Source organism: Caretta caretta, chromosome 25 (assembly GCF_965140235.1).
Source record: "Caretta caretta isolate rCarCar2 chromosome 25, rCarCar1.hap1, whole genome shotgun sequence".
NCBI lineage: Eukaryota > Metazoa > Chordata > Testudines > Cheloniidae > Caretta > Caretta caretta.
In genome coordinates this window covers 9,035,714-9,062,266 of record NC_134230.1, presented here as the reverse complement: position 1 = coordinate 9,062,266, position 26,553 = coordinate 9,035,714, and the positions used below count along the sequence as shown (strand labels likewise).

General features: G+C 47.7%; 2 protein-coding genes across 5 annotated transcripts in view; both read right to left on the bottom strand.

Annotated features, from left to right (window-relative positions):
* SCAMP4 (secretory carrier membrane protein 4) overlaps positions 1-9,836 on the bottom strand; it is a 29,435-nt gene extending 19,599 nt beyond the window's left edge. Inside the window, exons 1-2 of one of the 3 annotated variants that reach the window (XM_075123226.1) lie at positions 9,744-9,831; positions 7,833-7,907 (exon numbers count right to left, since the gene is read on the bottom strand). The gene's annotated coding sequence lies outside the window, so the exon portion shown is untranslated. Of the gene's footprint in view, positions 1-7,832; positions 7,908-8,712; positions 8,976-9,743 lie in introns of those variants that run through there. The other 2 variants (XM_048831044.2, XM_075123227.1) reach the window with 2 other exon arrangements.
* LOC125627167 (nuclear receptor ROR-beta) overlaps positions 1-26,553 on the bottom strand; it is a 58,692-nt gene that overhangs the window by 756 nt on the left and 31,383 nt on the right. The window contains exons 7-10 of one of the 2 annotated variants that reach the window (XR_007353941.2): positions 24,165-24,272; positions 21,470-21,580; positions 20,437-20,549; positions 18,528-19,393 (exon numbers count right to left, since the gene is read on the bottom strand). Coding sequence is in view for 1 of the 2 variants with exons in the window: in XM_048831029.2 (XP_048686986.1) it covers positions 19,232-19,393; positions 20,437-20,549; positions 21,470-21,580; positions 24,165-24,272 (494 nt within the window). In the remaining variant the exon portion in view is untranslated. Of the gene's footprint in view, positions 1-14,298; positions 19,394-20,436; positions 20,550-21,469; positions 21,581-24,164; positions 24,273-26,553 lie in introns of those variants that run through there. The other variant, XM_048831029.2, reaches the window with a different exon arrangement.

The following is a 26,553-nucleotide window of genomic DNA, read 5'->3' as shown; positions in this document are numbered from 1 at the left end:
GGGTTAGGTCGGTATACCTACCTCTCTTGGAGGCGTGAAAATTACGCGGAGAGAGGTAGTAGTTATACTGATAAAATTTCCCACTGTAGACCAGGCCTCAATTATTAACCCATTGTTTGCTAAGAAAAACATCCCTCCCTCCCTCCCCTCCCCCACCTTCGAGACACCACTGACTTCCTGAGGAAACTTCAATCCATCGGTGATCTTCCTGATAACACCATCCTGGCTACTATGGATGTAGAAGCCCTCTACACCAACATTCCACACAAAGATGGACTACAAGCCGTCAAGAACACTATCCCCGATAATGTCACGGCTAACCTGGTGGCTGAACTTTGTGACTTTGTCCTTACCCATAACTATTTCACATTTGGGGACAATGTATACCTTCAGATCAGCGGCACTGCTATGGGTACCCGCATGGCCCCACAGTATGCCAACATTTTTATGGCTGATTTAGAACAACGCTTCCTCAGCTCTCGTCCCCTAAAGCCCCTACTCTACTTGCGCTATATTGATGACATCTTCATCATCTGGACCCATGGAAAAGAAGCCCTTGAGGAATTCCACCATGATTTCAACAATTTCCATCCCACCACCAACCTCAGCCTGGTCCAGTCCACACAAGAGATCCACTTCCTGGACACTACAGTGCTAATAAACAATGGCCACATAAACACCACCCTATACCGGAAACCTACTGACCGCTATTCCTACCTGCATGCCTCCAGCTTTCACCCTGACCACACCACACGATCCATCGTCTACAGCCAAGCTCTGCGATACAACCGCATTTGCTCCAACCCCTCAGACAGAGACAAACACCTACAAGATCTCTGTCAAGCTTTCTTACAACTACAATACCCACCTGCAGAAGTAAAGAAACAGATTGATAGAGCCAGAAGAGTTCCCAGAAGTTACCTACTACAGGACAGGCCTAACAAAGAAAATAACAGAACGCCACTAGCGGTCACCTTCAGCCCCCAACTAAAACCCCTCCAACGCATTATTAAGGATCTACAACCTATCCTAAAGGATGACCCAACACTCTCACAAGTCTTGGGAGACAGGCCAGTCCTTGCCTACAGACAGCCCCGCAACCTGAAGCAAATACTCACCAACAACCACATACCACACAACAGAACCACTAACCCAGGAACTTATCCTTGCAACAAAGCCCGTTGCCAATTGTGCCCACATATCTATTCAGGGGACACCATCACAGGGCCTAATAACATCAGCCACACTATCAGAGGCTCGTTCACCTGGACATCCACCAATGTGATATATGCCATCATGTGCCAGCAATGCCCCTCTGCCATGTACATTGGTCAAACTGGACAGTCTCTACGTAAAAGAATAAATGGACACAAATCAGATGTCAAGAATTATAACATTCAAAAACCAGTCGGAGAACACTTCAATCTCTCTGGTCACGCAATCACAGACATGAAGGTCGCTATCTTAAAACAAAAAAACTTCAAATCCAGACTCCAGCGAGAAACTGCTGAATTGGAATTCATTTGCAAATTGGATACTATTAATTTAGGCTTAAATAGAGACTGGGAGTGGCTAAGTCATTATGCAAGGTAGCCCGTTTCCTCCTGTTTTTTCCTACCCTCCTCCCGCCCCCCAGATGTTCTGGTTTAACTTGGATTTAAACTTGGAGAGTGGTCAGTTTAGATGAGCTATTACCAGCAGGAGAGTGAGTTTGTGTGTGTATGGGGGTGGGGGGGGATGTGTGAAAACCTGGATCTATGCAGGAAATAGCCCGACTTGATTATGTAAAGAGTTGTCACTTTGGATGGGCTAGCACCAGCAGGAGAGTGAATTTGTGTGGGGGGGTGGAGGGTGAGAAAACCTGGATTTGTGCTGGAAATGGCCCACCTGTTGATCACTTTAGATAAGCTATTACCAGCAGGACAGTGGGGTGGGAGGAGGTATTGTTTCATATTCTCTGTGTGTATATAAAGTCTGCTGCAGTTTCCACGGTATACATCTGATGAAGTGAGCTGTAGCTCACGAAAGCTCATGCTCAAATAAATTGGTTAGTCTCTAAGGTGCCACAAGTACTCCTTTTCTTGTTACAGTGTGTATGATAACACATATTGTTTCATGTTCTCTGTGTATATAAAATCTCCTCACTGTATTTTCCACTGCATGCATCCGATGAAGTGAGCTGTAGCTCACGAAAGCTTATGCTCAAATAAATTGGTTAGTCTCTAAGGTGCCACAAGTACTCCTTTTCTTTTTGCGAATACAGACTAACACGGCTGTTCCTCTGAAACCTATATATACATAGTACATGAAAAGATGGGAGGTACCTTACGAAGTGGCAGGGCGGGGGGGGGGGGGTGTCAGTCCAATGAGACAATTCAATTAACAGTAGACTACCAAGGGAGGAAAAATCACTTTTGTAGTGGTAATGAGGGTGGCCCATTTCAAACAATTGACAAGGAGGTGTGAGTAATAGTAGGGGGAAATTCAGTTTTGTAATGTCCTGGTCATTACAAAATGTAATTTCCCTATATTAAGGTGCCACAAGGACTCCTCATTGTTTTTGCTGATACAGGCTATCATGGCTACCACTCTGAAACCTGTCATTTTGCACCAGTATATCTATTTTGCTTAGTGATATGATTCTTTTTTTTGGGAACACTGATCTAGTTATACTGGTACAATCCTTAGGCTATGTCTACAGTAGACACCTCACAGTAACGATGCAGCTGCACTGCAGTAAGATCTCCCATGTAGCCACTCTATGCTGGCGGGAGAGAGCTCTCCCTTTGACATAATTAAACCATCCCAACCCCCATCTCCTGCCAACAGAGCGCTGTCCACACCAGCGCTTCTGTCGGTGTAATTTATGTCGGTTGGGGTCACACCTGAGCGACACAAGTTTTAACAGCAAAAGTTAAAGATAGTGCTGACATAGCTTTAATGTGGACAGTTATACTGGTACAAAGATGACTCATACTGGTATAGCTTATTCCTCTTCCCATCCAGGAAGAGAGATATGGGGTATAAGGCATCTTTATACTGATGTAACTGCATCCTCACTAGGGAGGTTGCATCACTAACTATACTGGTTAAATTTAGCGTAGACAAGACCTATGTAAATTGTAAGTCTTTCGAGGCCTGACCTGTCCCTTACTATGTGTTTGCATAGTGCCTGGCACAATGGGACCCCAATCTCAGTTGGGGCCCTAAGGACTATCAGAATACAAACAACCAGCCACCGCCGCCTCTTCACGCTCCGACAGGCATTTTAAACTTAAAACATGGATTCATAAATTGAGGCTTATTTTTTTGCTTTGCCTTGTTCCTTTTGTATTGTGTAAACAGGAAATAAAGCACGAAGACAGAAGTTCAAATTAAATTTGGCCCTACCACACGCAGCTGCTTTTGACAAAACATAACATTTTTTGGAATGAACAAGTCACATAATTCAACCAATTACATTAAAATGTCAATAGAAAGAAAAATCTATTACCGAAAGAAAGATCAGTAAACAAATGAGGTCATTTTTTCAGGCCGGAGGGATGCAGATAGTGTGCTACCACGCTAATCAGTCCTTAAAGTCCTAACGGGAGGGGGAACAGTATAGTGCTTAGAGCATGCAACTGAGGAGAATTCCTGGATTATATCCTTGGCATTGCAGAGAGCCATGTCACAACATCCCAGAGTTTCAGTTTCCCCATATGTTGTTTTCACTAAAAAGTGTTATAATTAATTAAAAGCATCTTAGAGAAGATAACTCTTCATCCTCATTAACCTTCCTAGGGTATATCTGCACTATGGGGACTATACCAGCATAGCTATGTCATTATAGCTATGCCAGCATAACCCCTTAGTGTACACACTGTACACTGATGGATGGGATTTTACCATTAGTATAGAGTAGACCACCACCTCCCTGAGCGAGGTCAACAGAAGCAGTCTTCTGTCAACACAGCAGCATCTACACTGGGTATTAGGTCGGCACAGCTATGACGCTCAAGGGGTGGGAATTTTTCATACCCCTGATTGAGGTAGCTATGTCAATCTAAATTTTAAGTGTAGACCAGGCTCAAACTCTTACGAAATCTCACATATGATTTTATACCACTGCACATGAATGAATACAGCAGCCTGCCCTGTTCTGCAACCCTTACTTACTTGAGTAATCTCACTGAAGTCAGCGTTTTCACTCCAAAAAAGGTGTTTTTTTGAAATAGCAATTTCAATAAAAAAAAAACAAAACAAAACCAAAAAACCTCCACCTTTTTGCAAGGAAGACAAAGCCAATGAGCAAGTTAAGTGTTGCAGGATCAGGTTCCACAATTTATTTAGATTCCTCTCATTTGTTCGCTTTGCCATGGACTTCAGTAGAAGCAAGCTCAAACTCTTTGTATGAGGATATGCACTACATTGTTGGCTTGGACCTTGAAGTACTTTTCTTTAGTGCTCTGAAATGGCTTGGTAATTGAGTCGTTATTACACACTCCCAACTTGTCATTTATTTTGCCAGGGACTCCTGCAAATACATGACTGCATGTTCGAGGAGAAGACACCTTAGATTTATGATAAAACAGAAGAAAGATCCTGCTCCTGCAAGGTGACAACGTTACTCAGTTCTCACTGACTTGAGCATATATAGCCCATACAATGCTATACTTCTATTTGAAGAAGTCTTAGCCATCAGTGAACTCCAGCTGCAAGATACAAGTGTAGTGAAACAGCTGAACTGCAAATATTGATAAGCAGTTAAGCAAGAAGACATATGGATGAGCATTTACATCTGCACACAGATACCGTAACTGACTTATGTCTTGTGATACAGTTGTATGAAAGATACTAACAGAAACGTAAGTTCTATTGTACATTCATATAGAAACTTTAAGTCAACTGAAGAGAACAGATTAAAAATGCATCACCCCACCACTCTCTGCAGCCAAGACTTTTCAATTAAAATCCATCTTGCTGGGGGGAAACTAAAGGAAACCTGGATGTAAAATGCTCTTCCCTTTTCCACTATGCTCCTAAGCAAACATGAATAACTCAAAGTTTACAGTCCAATTCACATGACTCACAAAACCAAGATGGGGTTCAATGAAAGCTGCTACTGTCTCCATTTCAAAAATACAAAATGCCCTTGTATCCTGTTGAGGGTAACATTTTCTGTTTTAAAAATGCAAGAAACAGGACACTGTTGTCTGCACAGGAAGCAGGCAACAAACTACATTAAAGGGATACATCATGTTTAAAGTCATATGTAATAAATACATGTATTTCTTTACCTATGTTGTAATATCTTAGGTTGTCAGAAGGGAAGGTTTTAAATTGGATTTATTTTTCGCTGTTTGTGCCTTTCATTGATCTTTTGAATTTCTCTTAGCTTGGAGAAGGGACAGTCCGGCTGTTAGGATGCTAACCTGAGACTTTTAGATTCATAATCATAGACAATAAGGCCAGAAGGGACCACTATGATCATCTAGTCTTACCTCCTGGATAACACGTTATAGCACTTCCATCCATTAATTCCTGTTTGAACTAGAGCAGATCTTTTAGAAAAATAGTTAATCTTGCTTTAAAAATGGTCTGTGATGTAGAATCTACCACAATCCTGGGTGAATTGTTCCATGGCTAATTACTCTCACTATTAAAAACTTGCACCTTATTTCCAGTCTGAATTTTTCTAGCTTCAACTTCTAGCCATTAGTTCTTGTTCTAACTAGGTCTGCTAGATTGAAGAACCCGTTATCAATATTTTGTTCCCCATGTAGCTATTGCTTGCCCCAAGATAAGACTCCCCTGACAACCTGCAAGTATGGCCTATGCGCTTTGTTCCTAGATTAGAGAGTTACTTGGGAGAGCCAGGTTCAATTCCCTGCTCTGTCAGAAACTGCCTGTGAGACCTTCAGCAAGCCACTTAAGGCCAGATTTTTAAAAAGTATCTAGGCACCACCTAAATCACACTGAAGTCAATGGGAGTTAGGCACCTAACTACTTCTAAATATCTGCCCCTTAGTCTCTCTATGCCTCAGCTTCCCATCTGTACAATGGGGATAAAAGCACAGCCCTACTTCACAGGGCTGCTGTGTGGATAAATACATTAAAGATTGTGAGGCACTCAGATAATGGAGGCCATATGAGTACCGAGAAGAGAAACAGAAAGATGGACAATCAAAATAAATGAATTCAATTTCACTTTTGTTTATAGCCAGTTTCACTGTCAGTCTAGAGAGGGAGCATAGTCTTAACTGACAGGCTTTCACCTTTGCACCCTCCTAATCCTGAGTTGCTGGAAAGATGGGACAAAAACACCCTCTCTCTTCTGTCAATTAGACAGCCTAGAGACTGCTCTATGTTAATTAGATTTCCAAGGATGTCTATGGCTTACAGTCAGGCTCGGAAGGATGTGGTTTTTACTGATAAGTGTCAATTTCACCACACACAGCCAAACTGACAAAAAAATATTTCCATCAAGAATAAGCAAAATTTACAGATCAGAAAGAAAGAAAAATGGTGCTTGAGAACTTATTAGAATTTGATTGAAGGATATTTATTTTGACATGTGATGCTGACAATTTGTGTTTTAACAGTTATAAAACTTCAACTTTTTGAATCTTGATGTTTACTGTCATTAATTATTGCCTGCCCCCCATAATTTCCTGCAACTGTAAAAATTTAAATTGATACTAAGATTTAAAATGCTTAAAATAGACATTAATATTATCTGTCAAAATTATAAAAAAATAAAAACCAAGTTTTGCCAAGCCTACTTACAACATATGCTACTGCTATGCTCCCTCTCAACGCCTATCTGGCACTTGCAGAAGGCAGTTTATGGAAGCCCAACACAACACCTGTTCTGGAGGAATTTACAGCCCCATATCCTACCGCAGTAGCTCGAGCAAGATCCCACACTACAAAAACATGATAGACAGACACTGGCTTCAATGGGATTACTCCTGTGAATAAGCCTTACTCAGAGGAGTAAGAGATTGCAGCAGAGGGCCCCAGAGGAGAGAAAGACTTGCTTTTCCAACTTGTGTGTTTCTGTGCTCTCACACTGCATTATAACTACTACTCCTGGGGGAACTCTGTGTTAAAAAATTAAAAATTTTATGCACAATATTTTAAAATTCTGCATATTTTATTTGTCAAAACAACGCAATATAATCATGTTGGTTTCAATTATTTAGGTAATTTATTTAAAGTACAATACAGTGGATGGAGCATGGGAGGAAATCCCCAAACCTCCTTGCCTAACAGTAATGTAGCTAGGTTTGACCCTTTATTTCTAGTTATTAGTCAACAAATATATGCAGCCATATGCTCAGTGTTACATCATAGGCAACTGAAGAGCAAGTGAGGGCTGGGGAATCAAACTCACAATTTGTACTGGCTACTAACCATCTCCAGAGAAGTCAGTAGCAAACAGTTCATAGAGCACATTTTGATAAGAATTCTTTTCAGTCCAATAATTTAGACCAGTTGTAATCAGTAAAGCACCATACGCACTTATAAGGCCATACTGTCCTTTACACCACTCTGACCATATAAAGAAGCCTTAAAACTTTTACACCTGTTTTATACTCCTGGGGGAATTCACAAAGACAACGGGAACAATTCACTAAGCGGGCAGGCTGCTACGTTCTGCTCTTTCTGAGGGGACAGTCTGCGCCACGCCTGCCGCCTCAGACACACCCTGAAGCCTTGCCCCTCCAAGCCAAGAGTGCCGCAATAGGGAGTGAGAAGGACAGTGTCTCTCTCACAACTTCCCACCCCTTCACACACACCCGGTGGTGATTTACGTCTCTATTGGCTGCTCTAGGCGCTGAACCGACCTGCTTGTGCTGCCAGGAAGGTGTGCGTGGCTGCTCTTGTGGCTTTCCTTTGCTCCCTCATCAGAAGTCATTTTTCTGCAGGAAAGAAAAGAAATCTGCAGGGGGCGGGAACATGAATTCTGTGCACACGCAGTGATGCAGAATTCCCCCAAGAGTAAACTACTCAGATTGGCCTAGCTACAAATGGGACCTCTGCAGCAGACAACACTAACACCCAAAGTAAAATTAAAAACACACACAAAAATAAATCATCAATTATTTACATATCAAATGTCTACAGTACAGATAAATACCACAAAGGTCTCATCACTACAGCATGAGAGAAATACTTTTTGCTAAATATATTCTGAAAGGTTTCAGAGGAACAGCCGTGTTAGTCTGTATTCGCAAAAAGAAAAGGAGTACTTGTGGCACCTTAGAGACTAACCAATTTATTTGAGCATGAGCTTTCGTGAGCTACAGCTCACTTCAAGTGAGCTGTAGCTCACGAAAGCTCATGCTCAAATAAATTGGTTAGTCTCTAAGGTGCCACAAGTACTCCTTTTCTTTTTATATTCTGAAAGTGTTTCACAGTCAAGAACAAAAAGGGGGGGGGGGGAGGAAAACCATTCCTCTTAGAACTACTAGTGCCCAAGGATACGCTTTGAAAAAACTTCCACCCTTCTTGCAATCACCACATGTGCAAAACCCCCAGGCATTACAGATGTGACTTTCCCTTACGTTCCCTGTACAACCAGCCTCTCCTTGCACCTGCACCACATACAAGACAGCACTCCCACCCTTACTTGCTGTACATTCATAATACAGAATTACCTCAACTGTCATACATGCAAACTGGTCATTTTCATCCACAAACCAGGAAGTTACACACCCAACTCACCACAAATCACAATGCAACAAGGTGCAAAACTTGGCAGAGAAAATATGGGCGGGAACCTGCCACTGACAGATGGTTGCTGAACAGTCAGACTTGGGGGGACAGATCATGGGGGGGGGGGGCGCAGAAGTGTTTCCAATCCAATCAGTCCCCAGTGCCGAGAGGGGGAGAAGAGGTCTGCCTGGTTACACCCCCATTAATTGCTCACTTGGGCTGAAAGGGGGACTGGCCTGACTGCACCCCCCTCCCCCACTAATTGCTCGCCTGGGCTGAGGAGGGGGGCTGGCCTAGCTGCACCCCCCCTCCCCCACTAATTGCTCGCCTGGGCTGAGGAGGGGGGCTGTCCTGGCTGCACCCCCCCACACACTAATTGCTCGCCTAGGCTGGGGGGGGGCTGGCCTGGCTGCACCCCCCTCCCCCATTAATTGCTCGCCTGGGCTGAGGAGGGGGGCTGGCCTGGCTGCACCCCCCCCACTAATTGCTCGCCTGGGCTGAGGAGGGGGGCTGGCCTGGCTGCACCCCCATTAATTGCTCGCCTGGGCTGAGGAGGGGGGCTGGCCTGGCTGCACCCCCCCTCCCCCATTAATTGCTCGCCTGGGCTGAGGAGGGGGGCTGGCCTGGCTGCACCCCCATTAATTGCTCGCCTGGGCTGAGGAGGGGGGCTGGCCTGGCTGCACCCCCCCTCCCCCATTAATTGCTCGCCTGGGCTGAGGAGGGGGGCTGGCCTAGCTGCACCCCCCCTCCCCCACTAATTGCTCGCCTGGGCTGGGGGGGGGGGCTGGCCTGGCTGCACCCCCCTCCCCCATTAATTGCTCGCCTGGGCTGGGGGGGGGGCTGGCCTGGCTGCACCCCCCTCCCCCATTAATTGCTCGCCTGGGCTGGGGGGGGGGGCTGGCCTGGCTGCACCCCCCTCCCCCATTAATTGCTCGGCAGCGGGGGGGCCTGGTTCCTAACCGGGGCGAGGGGCCACTCCCGGGCCGCCAAGCCATTCCCGGCAGGGGGTAGCCACCCGCTCGGCTGTTTGTCGCCCTCACCTCCGCACCAGCCGCCGAAGCCCTCCGCTCCCTCCCGGCCTTAGCAGCAGCCGCGGGGCACGCCGGGAGTTGCAGTTCCAGGACGGCTTATGGCCGCCCCCCCCGGCCGCGAGGATGACTACCTCTCCCAATATGCCCCTCGGCGGCCACGGCGTCATGTGACCAAGGAGCGGGCCAAGGGGCGCGGCCTGAAGTCAGAGGGGCGTGGCCTGAAGCGGGGGGGCGAGGCAGGCGGATATTGGCCTACGGCGGCCGGCGGGGGACAATTTTATAAGGGAGGGGAGGCGCGGGGGTGCGAACGGCGAAGCCAGGGCTGGCCTTACCCTGAGGCGCACTGAGGCGGCCGCCTCAGGTGCCAGTAGGGGGGAGCGAGGGGGGTAATAGGAGCCTGTGTAAGAAAAAGACCCAAAAATCGGGACTGTCCCTATAAAACCGGGACATCTGGTCACCCTAGGTGCCAGACGGGGGGGGGGCGCCACTAGGCCCCAGAGTTTAAAAGTTTTGGCCCAAGCCAGGGGACGTGGGGGTGGGGCCGTCGGGGGGGGGGCAAGTGGGGCAATTTGCCCCGGGGCCCCCAGGGGAGCTTTCGGCAGCACTTTGGCGGCGGGTCCTTCCGTGCCGCCAAACGCACCCAGAGCGAAGGACCCGCCGCCGCCCCTTCCTCCGCCCCGGGTCTTCGGCCCGGTGTTCGGCCAAGTGCCCCGACGACCCGGGGCGGAAGGACCCCCGCCGCCGAAGACCCCAGACCCCCTGAATCCTCTGGGCAGCCCTGCGTGGGGGCGTCACTTGAGCTCCCTGTCTCAGGTGCCAAAATGCTGTGGGCTGGCCCTGCCTGGGGTCACTGATGGGGCTGGCGTCTGCACCCCCCACCCCCTTTAGGCCTCTGCTCCTTAGCACCCCCACCTGGTCTTCAAAAAAAAGAAAAGGAGGACTTGTGGCACCTTAGAGACTAACAAATGTATTGGAGCACCTGGTCTTGGCAGCCTGCCGCTCCGGGGCCGCCACACCCCTGAGCCAACAAGTCAGAGCGCTATAAAATGTAAGTGTAGCCAAGCCCTGAGTTTATGAAAGGAGCTGTTGACACTGAGGGAAATAACTTTGCAGTATTTCAGGTTTCCTGTGTACCCTCGGTTGTGGGGCTTTGGCACATGCTGTGTCTCACATTTGGGTCTTGGTAGACGGACAGGCTTGGGCTGGCTGGATCTCACTGCCCTTTGGCAGCAGTAGGCAATGCACCAACTCCCCTCTGGCACCATGAAAGGAAGGTCTGGCAATTAGCAGCCACTTAAGATCCCTTTTCTTCTCCAGCAATGGCACCTGCCCAGGGCCAGCCATAGGCTTGTTCTTAATTCGGGTTAGCTAACTCAGGTTAAAATAGCAATGAAAACACTGCAACTTGCCCTTTAACTCTGGTTAGCTGCTCAAGCTGCCAACCCAAATTGCAGTGTCTTCACTGCTGTTTTATCTGAGTTAACTAACACAGGTTAGCTAATCTGAGTTAAGAATACACCTTTTTTTGTAGTGTAAAAATACCCAATGAAGCTACTCCAAGCTTAACAAGTACGCAAGGCAGAGGAGAATCAGGTCCAATGTCTCACGTCCCTGTGTGAGAATGGCTGAAGCAAAGTCAGGATTTCAGCTCTAAGCCAGCAGAGCTCATTCTGTCTCTCGTACAGAGGTCCCCAAACTGTGGGGGTGTGCCCCCCTGGGGGGCATGGCAGGGCCTAGGCCACCCCCAGCTCTGCTCTGGTCCCGCCTACAGCCACGTCCCTGGCTCTCGGCCCCACACCTGTCACTGTCCCCGTCCCCAGCCTCGGCGTGGCTCCACTTCTGGCCCTGCACCAGCCGCGGCCCCAGCCCCAACGCCCAGCTGCGGCCCCAGCCTCAACCCCCTTATCCCTGTCCGCTTTCCCCCTCCTTCCACGGAGCTGTGGCCCTGATCCTGCCCTGGCTCCGGGGAGGTGTGACCCTCAAAAGTTTGGGGACTGCTGTTCTAGTGAAGCATCCGAAAACCCAGAAGGCTGGAAGCTTGACTGGGCTGCAACTGGGGAAGAAGGAGAGTTACATTGCACAAAACCTATCGCTACCTTTTAATGTGTCCCTGTTTATTGAGGAGCACTTCCAATATAATTAAATTTTTAGCCAGTTTACACACATCTGTGGATATTAAACATTCATAATGGATTTCCAGCTTGTTATATGTAGGGCTGGCTGGCAAGAAAAATTTTCAGCACTTCTTTTTTGATGAAAAAGGTTATTTCAAATGGGAATGAAGATTTTCTGATTTTGAATGTATTGAAATTTCCTGACAGTGTCCATGAAAAATCAGAAACTGAGCAATTTCGATATAAAGTTTCAGTTTTGTAAAACTGAACATTTTTACTGAAAGCATTTTGTACAAAAAAACCCCCCAAAACAAACAAACCCCAAACAAACACACAAGAATGAGAGTCGCTTACTGTTTAAAAGATGGCTTAGTCTAAGTGCTCTAAAATCCATGTGCCAACTCAGAGTGTCTCAAAACGTGCTGGGCTTCATGTGGGCATAAGGTAGAGGAAGTGGTCCAAATTTGGGGTTATTTGAGCCAGGTGTTTGTGAGGTATAGCCCGCTAAAAAGCACATGTACAAAAATCGCCTGGTGTGAGGGAGGTATTGTTCAAAGAGGGCACAGTTAAGGCTGTGTTGCAGGGGTGAAACGATGTGCTAGGAGTTTTGGGCTGACTCAAGACAGACAAATCCCAGCTCAGACCCTGTCCCTGGGCAGCCCCTGCTTGAGCACCCTCCAGCCCCACAGCAGACATGCCTGCCTTAGCTCCTCTTTGATTCTCCTCTCTAAGGAACATTGTCTCTCAGTAGGAAATTCAAACCCTTTTTATTCATGGGAAGTACCACAGCCTGCAGATCCCTCATAGGAAAACAGTTCCTCCCCAAAACAAAGTGACAAGGCAGCAGCTCCTCAATCCCATTCAAAGGTCACTTTTCCCAGGTCACCCACCTTACAGTCGTTAATCACTCTGTCCCCGTTCCTTTAGCCCCTGTTCCAGGGCCCCACTCTCCAGGGCATCCACCTGAGAGTTCCCAGACTTGCTTCTCTCCCACAAGTCTTCTCCTGTAGTCCCGAATCAGGTCTCCCATGAGAGGGCTCCCTGCAATATTTCATTCCCCCAGGCCTCCTCCCCTTTGATTGCTACCCCCTGCTCAGGGGAACCTCCCACAACCCTGCACTCAGGTCTTCTGCCAGAGGGTTCCTTGCAGTGTTTATACTCCCCAGATCTCCAAACCTGACAATCCTCCTACCCCTGCTCGTGGGTCTCTCCCTCTGGAGTCAACCCCTTGCTTCTGGGTCTGCCTTACACTGACCATGCAGGTTCTTCCGCTCATTCCTAGGGGACCTGCACAAGCTTCCCTACCATCTGGCAGGGTTCCCCAGCTCTATCCAGGCCTCCTTGCAGGTTTCCTCAGATGTCAGCAGCAGCTCACGTTTCCCTAGATTCATAGATTCTAAGGGAGGATTGTAATCATCTAAGTCTGACTTCCTGCGTAGCCCAGGCCAGAGCACTGCCCCCAAATCGTTCCTAGAGCAGATCTGTTAGAAAAACAGCCACTCTTGATTTTCAGCGATGGAGACCATGACTCTTGGTAGATTGCTAATTAAAAACATACACGTTATTTCCTGTCTAATTTGTCTGGCTTTCAGCTTCCAGCCCTTGGATTGTATTGGACCTATCTCTGAAAGACTGAAGAGCCCATTATTAAATATTTATTCCCCAGGCAGGTACTTAGGACGGTAATCAAGTCACTCCTTAGCCTTCTCTTTGTTAAGCTAAATACGTTGAGCTCCTTGCGTGTGTCACTCTAAGGCAGGTTTTCTAGTCCTTTAATCTTTCTCATGGCTCTTCTCTGAACCTTCTCCAATTTATCAAAATTCTTCTTGAATTGTGGGTACCAGAACTGGACAGTAACTCACCACGTACAACTTCCCTTCAGCGCTTTCCCTCAGGCAATTTGCCAATTCAACCAGGCACGTAAGCATATGCCTAACTGTAAGGATGTGAATAGTACCATCGGTGCTTAAAGTCAGGCATTGAGTACCTTGTGAATGGGGCTTCAGTGACAGCCTGTCCCAAAAAGCCCCTTGAAATCCATGAAAAGACTCTCCCTGGATTCAAGTGGGCTTTCTGCTAAGAAACAGGAGTCAAATTCAATACTTCCAACACATTTTCCTCCTGTAAAACAGACTTTATTTTTCTTTCCATAAATCTTGTGCAATATACATCTATATCTCTATAGAATCCACCTCATTAAAAGGTCGCCCCCATACATTATAGTACTTTTATGAAAAATCCAAACAAAGCCCCCTCCCCCGCGCCTTAAATGAACATTTCCCTTCCCCCACCCGCCCCTTCCTAGCTGGCCAATTCATAAGAGGAAGTTTCATTATTTTCTAAGGTTTTTTTTTTTCCTTTAAAAAAATAGAAATTACAATCTTACAAGATTCAGAGTAGCAGCCGTGTTAGTCTGTATTCGCAAAAAGAAAAGGAGGACTTGTGGCACCTTAGAGACTAACAAATTTATTTGAGCATAAGCCTTCGTGAGCTAAAGCTCACTTCATCGGATGCATCTTACAAGACAGGACATTCAATGAGAACAGAAGTGTTTTCCTAAGTCTAAAAAGTAAAACATTTCCATAAAACCTGTCTGTACCTACAGGTGGTGGTGGTGGGGGTGTGTGTGTTGTGTTAGATGGAAAAATGCTTTGCATTTCTTCCTTTCATTCAAATAGATAAAAAATAACATAAAACTGACTGCAATGTTCTATATTTTCTCTTTTGCACCAACATTCACAAGAATATATATTAGCCATTTCTTCTTTTTATACACAGTGTGAGGGGTCTAGAGGTGGAAAAACACACTCAGCTAAATGTTCATATAAAACAATATATTAGATCTTTATCTGGGAAATAGTGAGCTCTCACTTTTTGTTTGGTTCCACAATTCAACTTTTTTTTTTTTTTTAAATAAAAAAGGAAAGCAAATGAAAGAAACTCATCCGACTATCTAAAGCCTGCTCAGCCTGGAGCTATGAGTCAGAGATATTTGGTGTGAAATTTTCAAAAGCACCTGACTTAGGCTCTTAAGAGTCATTGGCCAAAATGACGTGGAAGCCTAAGACTCATTGAAAGTTAGAGGCTCCTAAGTACCCAAGTTTCTTTTGAAAACAGCACTTAGGTTCCTAAGCCCCCATTCTCAAAGGGATGTAGACGCCTGACTTCCACCAAAATCTGTAGTATTCAGACCAAGAGCCTCAAAGGTGTTTAAGTGCCTAAGTCACATAGGCACTTTTGAAAATGTTACCTGTGATCTTACCTTTATATTGCTTGGTGTGTGTGTATGTGCATGTATCCACCAGGTCTGATTCCCACTTACACTGAGCCTCATTTAATCCACTCTGACAGCATAAAGGGGCCTTAAACTGTGTGTAATTGCACTTTAAGTCCACTTCATATTGCCAGAGTGGTGTAAAAAGGCCTTAATCTCATTTACACTAAGGCCCACCATGTATACTGGCATATAAACTGAGAAATGTATGTATACCCCATTGGTGCAGCATATGTTACAGGCCTTGCCTCTAATCTCTTACCCACATAAGTGGATAAGAGCCATTATTGCTACCAGCCTGTGGAGTTACTCCTTTAGCTCAAGCAATAGAGGTCCCTACTTTCAGCCCTGCAAGTCCCAGTTTCCTTCCCATATGGGGGAAGGGGCACATTCATTACATTTGTTAGAATGCCAAGACATTAATTTGCGAGGCAGGTGGGTGAAACACTCCTATGCCACTCTAGTACGGTGATTATGATAACCCAGTGACTGAACCTGGGGCCCGATCCCGCAAGGTGCAGAGCACCGTCAAGTGGCATACAAGTCAGTGGGAGATGAGGGTGCTCAGCAGCTAGGTGTATCAGGTCCCACCGGCAAAACTATCCTTGACTACACTGGGAATAACATTGAACAGAAAGGGCAAAGGTGAGAGAAGCAGAGGGAAAGGTGTATAAGGTTCGGAAAGCTTGGGTGGGGGGGTGGAAGTAGACAGTGCAGCCAGAACAAGAGTATAGGGAAACTGGCCTACGTGGGACACTGAGCTTTGCAGTGCTAAATTAGGGGGTGATTTATACAAGGGGTTAGCTTATATGCAAGTATATACGGTACACATGTAGGTGGAGATTTGCAATAGCGCCTAGAGGAGTTAGATGTCCAACTCCCATTCATTTCAACATGCCTAAATCCCCTAGGTGGCTTTGAAGATCTCAGCTGTAACAGGTTGTTTAAAATAATCACGCATGCCCTACTCTCGTTCAGCTGTTGGAGGTTGATGTCACTTGTGAAAAGGGCCAAAACTCTATGAGTTTTGACAAACTGGTTTATGTATTAAAAAAAAAAAAATTCATTTCACCAACAATTCAGTGCCTTGAAAAAGAAAAAAGTCCTGCTTCCTGCACGTTGGCAGGTTGGGTTACAATGTCTTATGCTTCCAGTCTTTTGCTTAAATTTCCCTGTGGGCTTTTATTGCTCAGAATCCAAAATGTCTCCCCCTTTGACATACGCTGTGTCGCAAGCAGGGAAATTGCCATTTCAGCGGCGAGGGCTCAGTCTTTCCAGATTTAAGGTGCTCTCTTGGCCTCTTCGCTGATGAAATGAAAATGGCGACTTTCAACCTAGTGCACATTGTCCGGAGAACATCAAAGACACAAGAGGGGGGAGGGGGTTGTGCCTTTTTTTTCAAACATTTCGGAACAGCTGTGGCTATTGCCTTTAAGAAAGGGACTTCTGTCCTCTCGCAGAAACTGACAAAACCTCTTTAACAAAGCACCTCGCTCTGCTCGCCCCCTAAGGTCTGCCTTCCATCAAGGAAGATAGCCGATAAGCAACTGGTGCTGTGGGAAATGAGTTTTAAAAAGGCACAACCCGATGTATGAAAAAGGCAATACTGACTTTTCAAGTCCACAAAGCTCTGGGATCGGAGGGTATAGCAAAAAAAGGAATATTACGTCCCCACCCCAGCTAACACTGCCTTGGAGAACAATATATGGCACTCGATACTGCAAGGGGCTACTGGGAAAGCCAGCAGCCTTCTTCTGAAAGATGAGTGAATTTGGGAACATGCCATCAGTGGAGAAAAATGCCATGATAATAAACGGAGGTGGAGAATTCTGATATGCCCCACAAAAGACATCTAACAGTGGTTAACAAGAAAAGAAATAATGCTCAGCTTTATTTTGTGTATGGTGACTTTAAGGGAAAATAAAGCCCCAAGTTCTGACTCCATTTTTACTCCACCTTTAGTCCGGCAGAGTTTCCACTGACTCCATGGGGAGGTTTGCCTGAATAAGTGCCAAGCATGTTCCTCTCCAGGAGCTGGGCCACACGCAGAAGAAAAACGAGTGACTAGTGCTCGCTAATGGAATTACTTGCTCACCTCAGGAGATGGAGCGGGCTGGACTATAGATATGAAGATAGTAGGTTCAAACCTTCCTGGTGACTTATAGGATGGGGGAGGTTAATTACGTAAGGAATAAGTACGAAAAAGGGCAAGGAGTTGGAACTTTGATTATTTATCAGTAGGAACCACTGTTCCTCTGGCAACCAGGTTTTCTCCTCGTACGATTTGGCATTGACAACAATGGGAGCAGGAGCAGGAACTAAAAAATAATCCACAGCAGGTGACTGTTTAATCTCTCCCGCAGTATAACCAACCTCTGGGCTGTGCGTGGAAGGAGACGGTATCCCTCCACCCAAATGATTGCACAAGTATAGTCCCTCTTCTTTTTCCTCAGAGGCATCACCTTCTTCCAAAACTGCAACTCTGGGGAGGGGAAGATGCTAGAGGGGGGAATAATAACCTCTGCCCCCATCCCCGCCTGGTAACTTTGCTGTTACTAAAAAGATCCACTGAGAGAGAACCCTGCTTTCTGTTCAACTCAGAGAGCGAATCCTAAAAGCTAGGATCCGAAAAGCTAAAAGCTCCTGAAAAATGGGGTCAAGGATGATTCAACCTCCAGGAACAGAGCAGGCAGAGCCACCGCTCACTGCTTTTTCCTAATCCTGTTACACTTGGCAGGTACTGCGCTGTGTAGCGTATGTTGCCTGGAGAACGAGAACATTAACCGCCCTTACAGGGAGGTACAAGGCTTTGTGTGGGAACCAGCACCGAAGGAGGCCCGGGATGCCTTGGTAACACTGCTTTCCCAGCTGAGTGGGTTGCACTGAGTGGGTTACACCTCTGGGAGAAGAAGGCTTAACATGGCAGCGCTGGATGCAGTTAGGGAGAAGAAAAAGTCACCGGACGTGATCTGAGACGGGGAATTTCATGGGAGAGCGTTAAAAGGGGACTCTATACAAATAAATAAATACAGCAGCCGTGGCTGGAACGAATGACTGCTTACAATGCCAACAGTAAGTGTGGTGCTTGGCACCCCAAAGCACAGACGCTATGTACACACAGCACCTCTAAAATGCAGCTGCCTCTGGGAAGGACAACGCACAGCAGCACTGTACAGGAGCCGGAGAGCGGTATTTGGCCACAGGTCGAGCGGCAAACCCCTTCTCTTAGAGAAAGTGCCCGGGATTGTACAGGGCAGAGAGGGACTTTCCTGAAAGTCTCACATGTATGGCATTCGGAGGGGTGAGAGGAACAGCTGACCCTGCATTCAAACCACTGATCACAGGGAGTCCACCCCTGTGCAGACCCCACTAAAGCATCCCTTCTGGTTAGGTTTGGACACTTACCCTGCTAGATTCTTCAGAAGGGGATACGACGTTGAATTTCTACTTCCCTGTTTTCCACAGAGCGGCCCAGTCATTACAGGCCTGGTTCTGTTCCCCTTCTCCTTGGGTAGTCATTAACCCCAGGGCACATTAAAAGTAAGATGCTATTTTTGTCTTCTTTTCCCCCACGCTTCAGTCCAATTCAACTCCGGACTTTATTTCTCTTCCCAACCCCTGCCTGTTTTTGGTGAGCCACCTATCCCACCAAGTCTGTATTGCCCCTTTTTCATTCCATCTTTCTGGTGTTTATTTCATTTAAAACGAACAAATACATATGAAACAAGAGGAGAACAAGGGCTGGTCCTGGGATGAGTGCTGGCGGCTGGGCTCCTTTGCTGTATTGCATGAGCGTGTGTGTGCCCCATGGTGGTTCATGCATTAAGGAAAGGTATTGATACGGTACTGGAGTGTCTCCTCGAGGGAGTGGAGATTTCACATTCATTTCACCGGTATGGCAAAGTCAGTTCACTTGTCCTTCAAGGTGCATTACATTCAAGAGCTATTGCAAACCACAGTGAGGAGGTGGGGCAGAGGGGCAGATCACCTCACCCCGTAGGGTCTCTCGGGTTTGGTTATTTGAGTTAAATGAACCTCCTCATGGCCCCCAATGTTTCTGTTCCTCTCCAGGCTTTGGGAAATGAAACAGGGTCTGGCGGCTCCAAGCCTTAGCTCTCTCGCGGGTCGCTGTACTGGAGTTCCGAGTTGAATACTTCCTTGTACAGGGGCGGAAAGTTCATGGCTGTCTCCGGATGCAGGATCCGGAAAAACTCCAACTTGTCCAAGTGCAGGTTGCAGATGGTTTTCATCAAGGGCAGCTTGGAAATCAACTACAGAGGAGAGAAGCAGGGGAAGGAAGTGAGACTTGGGCTTGCGATCAGCATTGCTGTGCACCAGTCACGCCCAAGCTTTGCGGTCACTGGATGGGGCTTCGCTAGCCGTGGCGTGGTGTCATGACAGTGATGCGGCGACAGCGGTGTGAAACCCTGAAGATGGCGTGCTGCGTCTGGGTGACTGCCCCTGGGAATGGACCAGGACTGAGAGGCACCAGGTCAAGCCCCGTTTTGAACTGGTGCAATGCATCTATCCTAGGGGCTTGCTGTTTTCAGGGGGAAATGATTTGGCTCCCCCTGGATAACCATGCCTGGGAGAATAAAGGGAGCAGCTGGGCTGGTTTTCAACACCCTGAAAATTCAAGGCTGAGGTTTCCCCCTCTTGCTCACTGTCGCACCTGCCCAATGGTACCATAATCCCTCGATCCTGAGAGTAACAAACGAGCCTTTGCGCTACAGAGGGCTGATACATAAACCTCACCCACACCTGGTACTCGAACCGTAACCCCTCCGTTCTTAACACACAGGCCTCTTGCACTTGAGTGAGAGGAGAACTTCCTTGGCTGGTCCCTGCAGCAGGTTCCACTATAATTAAGCAACAAAGCTCATCCCAGGCTGTGGGAGAAGAACTCTGTGGTGATGCTCTGCCCCCTCCCAGCCCAGGCTGTATGTCATGCCAGAATAAAGCCTCGATGAAGCACCGTTAGCCCTTTCACTCTATGCTAGAGGCCTTGTGCTATGCAGGAAGTCAGGTTAGAAGATTCTAATGGCCTTAACATTTATGGAGTGAGACCTATTCCCGTAGGACCTAGTGAATCCAGCCAATGCAGGAGGATCCCTACGGTCTATCCATGAGGGGCTTTGTCCAGTTTAGTTGTAAATGTCCCCAGGAATAAGGCTACCCTCCCCCACTGAGAGCCAATCCCACAATACAATGGTCCTGGGTATCAGGACCATTTTCCCTTGACGTTCAGCCCTTGTTTTTCCTTAGTGCAATTCCACCCCTGTTCTGCCTGGCTGCTCCCAGTCAGCTCCATTACCTTCGAGAGCTTATCCTCGCTGGAGTGTTTCTTCTGGATCTCGTGCTGCAGGGCTATGTAGATCTTGTCCTGGAGCTTCTGCACCTTCTTGGATTCTGTGAGCCAAGGGCGATCTGCGAATCGATAGCCAAAGCTCACGTCAGCCCTGGGAAATGGATCTGAATCCTGCATAGCATGGCAATGCTGCGGGGGAGGGGGTATTTCCTTAACTGATTTTCCGGCCCTTCGTATGCAGGGAGCTACAGGTCAACGCTTTGCTTTGTGATCATTTGCCACCCCCAGTGATGTGTCTTGGCTGGAGAGGGCTCCAAATTCCAGAGCCGGATCTGGTGGGAAGTGGAGAAAAGGGGTTGCAGAGGGGGGGTGGGGGGGATGGGACGCTCAGTACAGCATTTAAGGTTACAAGGATTTTCCACTGGGACGTTGGTCTGACATGCTGCCTCTGTTGGTGGCGAATGTCTGATGCTTGAGAACAGTTTAGCCCCCACTAGTGCCCAATTGTGTACAGGGGCAGTTCTTTCCTGACCCCAGCCGCCATTAGTTTTACACCCTGACGCATGAGAGTTAATTACCCTTGTATACCAGGCTTTGAGGCTTGAAAGAGGAGAGCAAAGTTGGAGAAGGTCAGGATTTTGGAGTGGGATTTCTGTTTAGTACAAGCCTCTTCAACTAAAGGGCTCAGTCCCTCCAGCAAAGAGCTGAATGATATGCAACATGCAAGCAACTTCCGAAGCAACTGCTTTGCCCCTTGAGGGCAACCTCTGCTACCCCTAAAAGCAGCAGAAGCTCACGCTTCAGTCTTGCTCTCCCTGGGGAGTTTTGCCATGGACTCCATCAGCAGCCAGCTCAGCTCCATGCGCTTAATTTGTTCCACCTGACAATGATCTAGTGGGTCTTCAATTTCTTTAATAAGGTTTCGGGTTAACTCTCCCCAGAATCACAGCCAAAACCCTCTTTCCTGGAGCTCGTGGCTCTGCGAGCTCCTTGAATGGAGAACAGACATTGCCATTCGCCTGTCCCCCTCTGCACCTACCTGGAGCGAGCAGGACGGCTGCAGTGAACAGCGCAATCTCCTCGTCCGAGAGCTGTAGCCGGCACAGGTTCCTCCCCAGCTCAAAGACAGCATTGATAAGGTCGTCGCAGCCTAAAGAGAAGACATGGGAATGAGAAGCACATTACGTGCCAGTGCCACAGACCCCTTCACTGCAAGAAATTTGCCTCTGTCCACACAGGGCAACTCCTGCTCACAATGACAGCCAAGTCTCCGGGCTCCTCTCCTGAAGCAGGAGGGGGAAGGGAGTCACTTAGAAGATTCCCGGAGACTAAGCAGGCAAATGGGGAGGAACCCAGCCGGTCTCCAGTAAAAGAATCCCTTCATCACAAGCCAAAGGCACTGGGGTGAATGCCACCTCCACATGGCTGGAGCTCATACCCCAGGCCATCCTCTTTGTTAGTAGAAATAAGACAAGAAGCGTTCTTCCCCATGCAAGCCGCAAATGCCCTTCTGACAGCAGCCCAAGCAGCCGGCGAGCTTCCATCCAAGTTCTGGCCCAGCCTAGCTCAGGAAAGCCAGGAAGAGCTCAGCCCCACATAGGACACGTCTTCGGCAGGACTAGCTCTTCTGAGAATTCAGCCTTTCAAAACCCACCCACCCCTCCACCAGGCGTGCAAGAAGCGCACAGCACCCTGCAGGGCCACTGAGACCAGCATGGGAAAAGCGCCCCCTAGTGGGCCCCAGTGCCACTTTCTGGAGCACCCTGGAGGTCTCCCCCTCTCCCCCTGGGGATTATAGCCCAAAGATGTACGGCTGCAGGCTTTCTGCACCATTGCCCAGGACAGCTCATAATCTGCCTCCCCGCTCCTATTTGCTATGACCCTGTGAATTCCCCCAAGTTAAGCAGGTGCAGGCTAGATCAGTAGCTGGCGGGGAGACCTGCAAGGACACTGAATGGCTGGTGCTCCAGAAAGTGATATTGCCCCATTTGCTCCAGTACAGAACTAGCAGCCCAGGGGGACGCTGTGCTCTACTTTGAATGAGTCTAACTCCGCGGGCCTGCCTAGCACTAGTTGTTTAACGATCCCCTGGCCCTTTTTGCAAGAATTGGGGTATCAATGCTGACTTGGCCGAAGTCCAACGTTAGTAATTTTGCTCGGCCTCCCTAACCTCTCCTGTGGGTTCAGGCAGAGCCAGCGCTGTTCACTGCCTGCTCTAAGATGTTGTGTAGCGTTGCTGGGGGTTGTTCTACCTCAGAGGGAGTGGCACTGCAGTGGTGGGTTAAATAATCCCTAGATATCTGAACCTCGTAAGGGTGTCTAAGGGATCAGAGAACTAGGGCCCGATCTGTCATTGCCCTACATCAGATCAGAACGGTAGCATTTTAAACCCCCTCTCCACGGGTATAACTGACCATCCAGGCTGGGGTTTGCATAGACACATAAGGGAGCTCGATGTCCAACTCCCAGTAACTGAACTCCCCGATGCATCTTCAAAAATCCCAGCCAGAGTGTGCAGGGGAATGGGGAATCAGGCCTGGCTGTCTGCAAAGTACTTGGAGATCCACAGATGGAAGATGCTAGAGGACGACTTTGAGCAGGGGGTTGGACTAGATGACCTCCTGAGGTCTCTTCCAACCCTCATCTTCTAGGATTCTATGACTGCAAAAGAGCTTGTTTCATTTGCTCTTGGGACTTTGCAGGTAGGTGCGGAGCCACAAACTGAACATTACGGGGCACGTGAGAGAGAAGCGGCAGGTGAACGTGAAGTAACCAATGTTGTGGTTCATCTCCAACCTCCCCGCCAGTAAAGATTGGGAGAGAAGGGGAAGATCCCAGGAAGCAGACATGACCTAGGGGCAGTACAGAAGCAGTTACCATGGGTGAGAGGACTCAGGGCTCTTTGGGTTGTGCCTTCTCCTTCTGCCCCATCCGTCGGACCAGGTGCTGCCCAGGAGCCATGCTGCTGCTGACGTCAGTGGGAGATCCTGGGGGTGAGTCAAGGCCAAAGTGTGGCCCATGGGCAATATTTCCCCTTAACTGTGTTTAGTGCACCGAGCTGTCAGCCCTGGAGGACAAAGGGCTCCTTCCCCAGCACGCTGCAGCATAGGCAGCAGCAGATGGATTTTTCCGGACACTGCTCCACTGATGTACCTGAAGGGACTGCCTCTCAGGGCTGCGGGGTTTGGCCTCTGCCACCTGTTTGTGAGATTGCCAACAAGGGAAGCCAGCATGGCTCCCGACCCTGCAATTGCATATGCCCAGGCAGAAGCCCTGCACCGCTGCCAATGCCCATTGAAATCACTACACTTTGTTAGCACACGTCCACTAGGACCCAGACTGAGACCCATCAGTTTGTGGCACAAAGAACAACCAGCCATTAGCTGGAGGCACCCAATCTAGGCTGGGGTCAGAATACAGCCTAGAGCCCATTAGCCATTGTCCCATATGCTAGCCAGTCTCTGAGAATATATACCATGGGATTCTGCAAGAAGAAGCACTAGACAGTTATGGGGAGACAGGAGGACAAGACTCAGTGACTTGCATTGTGTTCCTAAATCCCCTAGGTGCTTCTGATGCTCTCCCCCTTACGCCTTGCCATGAAGTTAATGCAGTGACTGAGACCCTTCCTGTAGGATTCACTGCTGGGTGTTCACCATAAGAAGCTTTAAAGAAGAGTCATAAATCCACCCCCATCACCCCGTGAGGACAAAAGCAAACAAACCAGCTCTTACCAAGCGACTTGAATATCTGCATGCCACCGTATTTCCCCTCGAAGAGCACCGTGTTATTTAAAGGGTTGAATGCCCGAATCATTCGGATCAGAAGCACTTCCAGGCAACCTAATGCAGGCAGAAAGATAACAGACCATGAGGAGGACGAGGGAAAGGAGGAGGGTAAGGGAGCATTTCCGTCATCCAAGGACAAAAAAAAAAAAAGAAAAAAAAATCCAGACCAACAACCCCACCATCCGCAATTCAAGTGTAAATTCCAAATGATTTTTTAAAAAGAGTTTAAAAAATCCCAATTTTGTTTTTTTAAAGAGCAATTTGTGACCATGATATTTCAACAAAGGGAAATATGACCTAGTCGGTTAGCAACGGAAAGCACAGAGATCAAATGGTCAATGTAATGGTGGATTACAAAGAAAGGAGAAGGTAAAAAACAATTTAAAAAATGGAAGGAAGAAATGAAGAGGTTGGTTAGATTCCATGCACTAAGACATATAAACTAGGCAGCATTTGGTTTTAAGTGAAGCAACCTGCATGGAACTTGGAGGGAGAAGCATGGGTTGCAGGAGGGAAGACATTGGTGGAGGAACCAATGCAGGTTGCTATATAAACAGATGTAGCCAGGAGGTGCCCAGTTATCTGTATTATCTCTCTCAGCCATGCGCAGCGGCAGGGTGGACGTGGGGTGTGACGGCAGTGTGCAGTACTAGATAGTGTGGCCGTGCTCTAGGAAGTTGGGTTCCTGTGGGATGACTAACCCAAGATTGCACAGCTTGCAGGTAGCCTGCACTGAAGACATGGCCTGATTCTCCATCACGCCTCCATCACCTTGTGTGGTGGTTTATATTTGGGCAAAATGGACGGATGCTTTTCCCTGGTGTAAATGGCAGTGCAATTGAGAATCAGACCCGGGGGAGCTTAACACCAAATTTTGGCTCCCCAATCCCACAGTCTGATCTGCTAGCATGGACCTGACTGTAGGATCGGGGCCTTCATGTGTGAAAATCTACCAGGAAGGGAGTGTCGGAGACCGTACACGTGGTGCGAGCTCTCAATGGTAAATGACCATCAGTACGCAATCAGAAAGCACACTGGATTGGCTGCAGGCCCCAGGGTCAGAGGCTCCTCCTTCACCTTTCCTCCTCAGTAGCAAAAGTGCACAGATGTTCCTGTACTTCTGCTATAGTTTATAAATGGCAGTGAAAGCAGGGTTTGCATTTTAAGCCAGTCCCGATGTGCTGGGATTGCACCAGCGCTTGATGCAAACAAAAAACTAATTTGGGACTTCAGAGTGGAACACAAAAGTGAAATCGATTAATCTGTTCCCCCCGCCCCAAGAGCAGAATATAGCACAGAAAGCCAGTGAGTACCATCCACTCTCTTAAGTGCACCAAGGGGTTGTTAGAAACCTAGGGGATTTGTTTCTCTGTTTGCTGGTTCTTAAAAAGAACAACTTTTAACCTGGCACTTTCCCGGTAAGATTCACTGCCCTTGAAACAAAACAACAACAAAACAATGGACAGCTGGATGTAAGCTAGCATCCAGCCATAAGGAAGCGCTCCCACCAATTCAAATCGGCTGCTAAGAATCCATCAACAGTTTTTGTGTGCCACATGGGACCTGTAACATTGGCTGAATGAACAACTGCAGCTTCCTCATTTGGACCTGATCCCATTCGAGTCAATGGCAAAACTCTCCTTGACTTCAGTGGGTGCAGGACTTTCCTTCAAGGGAGTGACCTTGCTGATGCAATGCAGACCAGGGCCAGCTTTGTGATCTGAGAACCTGAAGGCTTGGAGACAATCACTGTGGCACTTTTGCTACTTGGACCTCTGCCTCTTTGGGGCAGGACAACATCTTGCACAGGGGGACCCGATCTGTGAGTGGGGCTCGAAGGCCCTCCTGCCACCCACATCAGAAATAATAATAATAAAAGTGGTTTCTCGGCTTGGCTCTGGCTGCTGGGATATTTCTAGAGGGGAGAAGGTCAGAGCAGTCGCTTTAGAGTTCAGAGCGGACCAGTAGTTGTAGTAATGGGAAATTTGACCCACCAGCGTGGGGTTAGTGTCTGAGCCGGTCAGGAAAGGAGTCTTAATTCCCAGGGAAACGTAGACAAGAACAAAGAATGTGTCATTTTCGCTGATATTTTTCTTCAAAAGTTTTCTGGGTGTTCAATTAAAAATTTCAGTAACATCCGACAATTCCTAGGGAAATTTCCACTTTGACGAAAAAGCCATTTTTTGTTCGCAACACCCCCTTCCGCCGTTGCAAAGGAAAAATTCCAACCAGCTTTAGTTAGTGCCTGAGAGCTGGAAGGTGAAACTGACTAGAAACCCAGGGCCTGATTCTTTAGTACTTCTGGACGGTTATTTACACCAGTGCCAAGTGCTGC